A 6,498-nucleotide genomic window follows, 5' to 3' on the forward strand; every position below is an offset into this window, starting at 1 on the left:
ACCACGGTCATGAAGCCTTCTTGAGGGTCTTTCTAAGGCAACTTCATCTAGCCTTTGGTCTTTTAAGAAGAATACATTTTGGACTGCCATCGTTTAAAGTCTTTGCCACTAAACTTTGGGGGTTTGTCTACAGTACTCTTTCCATGTTGTTACAAAATATAGTAAAGAGGATATTGCCTTTAGATTGTTGGAGAAATTACTAATAATGTAACTGAGAAGAAGATACTTAGCTCAAAATAATGTTGCTGATGTTGCTGCACAGAAAATGTAGAGGCACGTAAACTACGCTGTCCTAAAGGCAATATCGCCTGCCACTCCTCTGAGATGCTACAGCAGTTGGCGAGTCACCTCCAGGATACAACTACAGTTAGTACCCCTCAATGTAGCATACAATGAGGGTACCCTTAGAGCTTGGCAGAACTTAAAACAGTAGAAGAGATGTTTACAGAAAAACAGAGGAAGTAGAAGAGATGTTTCTGTGGTGTGTTTTCTGAGCTTACAACTACTCTCTTATATAGTGTTTGTGTAGTTACAAACAAGAAAGAAAACCCATGCGTATGACAGTCAAAGAAAACCCATGCGTATGACAGAAATACTGGTAATGTTGGGTTAAAGATAGTGCATGGAGCAGTGTGTTGCTGCCAAGCCAAATACGTACAGACAAGGGAGCCATGACAAAACACGTACAGACAAAGAAGCCAAGACAAGCACGTTCAGACAAAGAAGTCAGGACAAAACACGTGCAGGCAAAGAAGAGATTCTTCTACTTGTGTGGAAAACACGTACCAAAAATTTCAGCAAAAAGATGAACCCACACCCGGCCCGACGGAGGCGTGCGTGCTTCTGTGCAAAGCACCGCGCGTACGGGAAAGGCAACCTTGCCCTAGTCTAGGCCTTCCCTCAAAGCACAAAAGTCAAATGACCCAAGGGCCATGCGCTTATAGCCAATTCTATGGTATTTAAGTCTAAAACTCTTTAGATTTTAGTCAATGTGGGACTATTGTTTTATCTATTCAAATGAAAAAACAATTAATGGGCAATAGGTCTAGGGATCAAAACATAGTCCATGTAAAAAATTGGTATTTTTTAAAGCGTTTTTTCTAACATTGTATACCAAAGCCATATGCTTTCACTTCTGCCACTGTTGCAGAGAATGTATCAAAACATAATGCTCCACATCCCAGATAATTACCAAAAGAATCCACCGTACTGCTGCCACTGCACCTTTACCATCACTGTAAGCTGCATCCACATTAATCTTCACAAACGTTGAAGGTGGAAGTTCCCAAACTGCAGTATCGAATTGATTAACCTGTATCTCCGAGCAGAAATTCAGAGCATCCTCCAGAGATTTGCGGATACAGGGACCAAATGCAATCTGAATATTGCTAAAAACCAAATCGTTCTTTGTCTTCCAGATATTCCATAATAAGCAACCACCTAAATTCAGCATGATTCCTTGATCAGGGTACTCCAGCCAATGACTAATTATATCCATTACAGAATTTCCCTGAGTTTCAATCAATATCGTACTAGCATGATAGACTTCCAGAGCAAACTGACAGTTGAAGAAAAGATGTAGAACCGACTCCTCAGTTGTTCCACACATAGGACAAGTAATTTGAACACTGGGATTGTATTTTCTGAGATTTTCATAAACTGCAATTCCGTCTTGGAGCACTTTCCATACAAAATTCTGGATCTTTGGCAGAATTTTAATCTGTTTCCAAAACTGCTTCCAAGGAAATTCTCCCATTGATGAGGTTGCTGGGGTGGAATCCGAAAGTAGTTTGTAACACGATTTTGTAGTAAACTGCCCTGAAGAAGTTTTCAACCATATTAACTTGTCTTGGATATCCTCATCTTGCGGAATATATATTTGGGATATGAGATCAACTTGATCCAGCGGGAATAACTCCAATAATAACTCTACATTCCAAGTTTTTTGACCCTGAATAAAAAGATCTGAGACCCACGTCACTTGTGTTGACAAATTATGCAGCATATTAGGTCTAAAGCCTGGCAGATTTGGAATCCATGGATCTTTCCAAACTTGTACGGTCTTTCCAGACCCTATGAACCAACAACAATGTCCCCAAATACTTCTCTTCTTTATGAATTTCCTTAACACCTAACGTCTGTATAGTTCTCCCTCTGAAAAAAGATGTACAGCCTTTGTTGAAGTGAATAAGTATCCAAAAATCTCTTGAGTTGCTGCACATTCGAATCTGAATTTTTCCAGAAGAAGAATAAATCATCGGCAAACATTAGATGACTGATGATTGGAGCTCGACAATTAATCTGATAACCACTGTATAGGCTACTGTATATGCTTTCATCTTCAGACTTTGCCGTCAAGAGAGATAGTTCTTGAGAACAAATGATAAACAGAGACGGTGAAAGAGGAAAGCCTTGACGTAATCCCTTTCCACTATTAAAATTCCCATATGGAGCACCATTCAGAAGGATCGAAAAAGTTGAAGACGTTACACAGTTCATTATCAGGTTATGTGAATGATCATGAATACCCATTTGGTGCAGCATAAAATTTAAGAAAGACCAAGAAACCCTATCATATGCTTTAGATATATCCAATATAAGAGCAAAAAAACCTTGTTTGGATTTAGATTTGTTCATAGAATGAGATATGTCTTTAGCAATCACCACATTATCCGTAATCTGTCTATTCTTAACAAAAGCATTTTGTGACCATGATATAAAAGAACTCAGAAACTGACTAATTCTATTAGCCAAAATTTTACAAACTTGTACAACACATTACACAATGAAATTGGTCGAAAATCTACTGCAGTGGAAGGGTTTTTAATCTTTGGGACAAGACTAATATGGGTTTGATTTAGATTACTTGGAATTATGCCAGAAGCAAAGATTTTTTGAATATACTGAGTTGTATCTGCCCAAACAATTGTCCAGCACTTCTTATAGAACACCACTGGAAATCCGTCTGGACCAGGAGATCCAAACGAATTCATTTTCTTTACAACATTCCAGATAACATCACTAGAAGGGATCTCCGAGATTGAGTTGTTTTCCAGTATATTCACACTGAATTCAGAGCCTTGAATATTTGAAGGAGTTCTTATGTTAACATCCTCTTGGAATAATAATTTGAAAAACGATACCAATTCATTAGCTATTTCATCCGGATTTGTTAACCCAGAATTTGTCTCATTTTTTAGCTGAGTAATATTGTTCTTTTTCCTTCGTTGTTGCACTGACAAATGAAACTGTTTAGTGTTTTTATCTCCTGTGTTTAACCACACCTGCTTCATATGCTGCTCCCAATAAGTCGCACTCATAGTGATGTAATCATTTAATTGTTCAGAAACCCTTTTATCCTTTTGAAGAATTGCTGGAGTCGGTATCAAACTCTGAAGTTGAAGTAAAGATTTCTTCAAGCTGTTGATTTTGTTGATAATGCAGCCTATTTTATTTCTGCTCCAGCTCTTCAAGAAAGTTTCTAAAGCGCTGAGGTTTTGAAGCAGATCATCCGAAAGATTGATATTCCAGGATTCTAAAACCACTTTTAGGAAATCCGGGTGCGAACACCAATAGGCCTCTAATCTATATGAAGGAGGCTTTCGTAGAACACTCCTGCAGGTGTTGAGAAGAATCAGTGCATGGTCACTTGAGATTCTAGGCAAATGGAGAACTCCCGCATTCTGGAAAATTAGACACCAATATGGAGAGGCTATGACTCTATCTAATCTCTGCCTAATAAGGCCTTGAAACTATCTTCCGTTACTCCATGTATATGTAGGCCCCAAGTATCCTAAATCCATTAGATGATTTGAATGGATGAATCCGTTAAACTGAGAGATGGTGTTATTTAAAGACTGATCTCCACCATGCTTTTCTCTTAAAGAAGATAAAGCATTAAAATCCCCAATAAAACATTTAGGACCTTGAACATGTTGAGCATATATAGACAGACTCTGCCAGAATTGATCTCGATCTCTTCTATTGGGTGGACCATAAACACAGAAAAGATTCCATTGAGGGTAAGGGCCTGATGGATGAACTTGAAGATGGATTAGATTTTTAGAGTATGAAATCACTTCTGCCTCAATATCATGCTGCCATAAAATTAACAATCCACCACTGCGGCCAACAACAGGTATTGTGCAATGATTGGTGTATCCAAGCCTTCGAACAACAGACATTGAAGAAGATTCTGATAATTTTGTTTCAGACAGAAATACTATATTAGGTTTTGAACTCCTCAGGAAAGATTTTAGAGTTTGAATTGTTGGGTCATTCCCTAACCCCTAACAATTCCATGCAAACACTAACATGGACCGTGCGGCCTCTTAGGGTTAGCCGTCACCTCCCATTGGTCATCAGAATCCTTCTCGATTGTTGAAGCCATCTCTGATTGTATATCTCCAATATTGGTACATAGTCCATCCAACATTCGTGTTGGTTTTGGTAAAACACGCCTTAACTTTCTTAGAGGGATGTTAGGAAATATATATTATTATGATTACGGTCAATCAATGAGAATATCCTGTAACCGGTAAATAAGGGAAAATATATTCTATTACACCCCTTAGTCTGAGCGGGAGAGGAACAAACGTTAAAACTAGAACGAAAACTAAGAAACAACTGACGTGGAAGACCCTTCGTGAATATATCAGCATACTGATTTTCAATTCATGTCCACGTGTAGATTATTCCAGTCCCACTTTAGATCCGACGAATAAAAGCGAATAACATCTTTGGAAATAAAATCATGTTCGGTTATAATAAATCTAACGAGTGAGTATGTTAAGATGATACGCGAGGATATATACAAACATAAACTTCCCTTAAATCGCTGATAGTTGACATCTGTCCATATTTTGTTCATTTTTGCACGCGCATACCGCGTGCCCAGCGCTCTTGTATCCTTAAAAGAAACACGTACATAACATTGGTGACATCATGTAATTAGTTTTTTTTCAAGGAAAAATAGATTTTATTGCATTTTAGAGGATTACATTGTAGTGTTGAGAAAATCAGCATCAGTTCCCATCCATTCTACACCTCCTCCTAAAGTTATCGGCTTGATCAACTAGAGTAATATGGTTTCTACGCGAAAATTTAAACTTAAAGAATTAGAAACCAGAGATAAATGTATTACAGTCGTCTAAGTACCAAAATAATTGGTTACTATTAAAAATAAAAAAATGAATCACCGATTTAGCAAAAAAAAAAATCTCCCAGCCTTTTATTTTTTGCCCACGTTATTGCATCCAAGAAATAGGAAGGGATGCTTTTCCACTTCTCATATTTTCCTATCACTGATAAACTAACAGGGTGTTAGTCCACAAGGAAGTTGGGGGAGTTGGGTGTAGTTTGGTTTTTTCCTGTTAGTCGTGGGGGAGTTCAAAGGAGTCTCTCGAAATCTCTGTTAGTCGTGGGAGAATTTAGAAGAGTCTCCCAAACTCCCTAAAAAACCCTGTTAGTCGTGGGGGAGTTTGAAAGAAACTCTCAAACTCCCTGTTAGTCGTTAAAATTAGAATGCTAGGGAGTTGGTGTTTTGGGGGGAGTTCTAGAGAGTTTATAGTGTATTTTTTCCTCACTCCAAATCTCTCAAAAAAGTAGAGATTTCTGGAGAGTCTCTCAAACTCCCCACACTCAAAACACCAAACTCTCTCAAACTCCCCACACTCTCTTACACTCCCTCAAAATCTCCAAGATTCAAAATACATTAAACTCACCCAAACTCACTCGTGGACTAACCCCTTGTAAGAGATAATTGGGTCGACCAACCAGAGGGTCCGAAGGGAGGGAATCCCTTTTATGGCCACCTTTTTGTAAAATGAAGTCTCATGTAAATGTGCAATTTGATAAAAGGATTATTGGTGTCCGTAATTACTTTTTCACTTGACACAATTGTCCTTCCTTTTATGTACCCTATTTTCTAGGGATATAATTGGCAAATAAACTAGAATATAACATATTTAAAAATCCGCGCCTTGGAATTTTACAAATTTTATCTCGTTGATCTACATAATAAGTAAAAACAACAATGTCGAATTTGTCCTTTTAGGCACAATTTTTTGAAAATTAAATAGATAGTCATTATGCAAACCACCGCAAAGGATGCATAACACGTTATGCAGACATATTTTGATTTATGCATCAACTAATTTTCCGTTGCAATTAATAAAACGACGTACACCATCCATTTTCGGAAAAATGATACTTTTACATTTTCAATTTAGCCAATTTGTTTTTCTTTCAGTCGGCCCTCCCACCATGATAGCGGTATTCTAGTTAGTTTATCTCCTTTATATACCGTGTGTTGAACCTTACTCTTTTACGTGAAAACTAAGAAATAGGAAGGGCCGCATTTCCATTTCTCATATTTTCATTCTTCTTTAATTCCTACCGGCCTACGGTTCTTTTTTTCTTTCTTTTCATTTTTTTTGATAATCAAACCACAAGTATTTTGTTACGTAAAAGAAACGTTTACATGATGGTTTTCAAGAC

At 37.6% G+C, this 6,498-nt stretch overlaps 1 protein-coding gene across 1 annotated transcript; it reads right to left on the minus strand.

The window, feature by feature from the left end:
* Window positions 1-1,129: 1,129 nt before the first annotated feature.
* Window positions 1,130-1,756, minus strand: LOC113306437. The gene has a single exon (XM_026555374.1). It carries the CDS (start codon window positions 1,754-1,756, stop codon window positions 1,130-1,132), a length of 627 nt encoding a protein of 208 aa, XP_026411159.1.
* Window positions 1,757-6,498: the final 4,742 nt, after the last annotated feature.

The sequence above is a fragment of the Papaver somniferum genome, chromosome 8, assembly GCF_003573695.1.
Source record: "Papaver somniferum cultivar HN1 chromosome 8, ASM357369v1, whole genome shotgun sequence".
Lineage (NCBI taxonomy): Eukaryota > Viridiplantae > Streptophyta > Magnoliopsida > Ranunculales > Papaveraceae > Papaver > Papaver somniferum.

Coding starts and splice junctions, on each gene's coding strand:
- LOC113306437 (XM_026555374.1), bottom strand. CDS start 1,756: ATGGGAGAATTTCCTTGGAAGCAGTTTTGGAAACAGATTAAAATTCTG.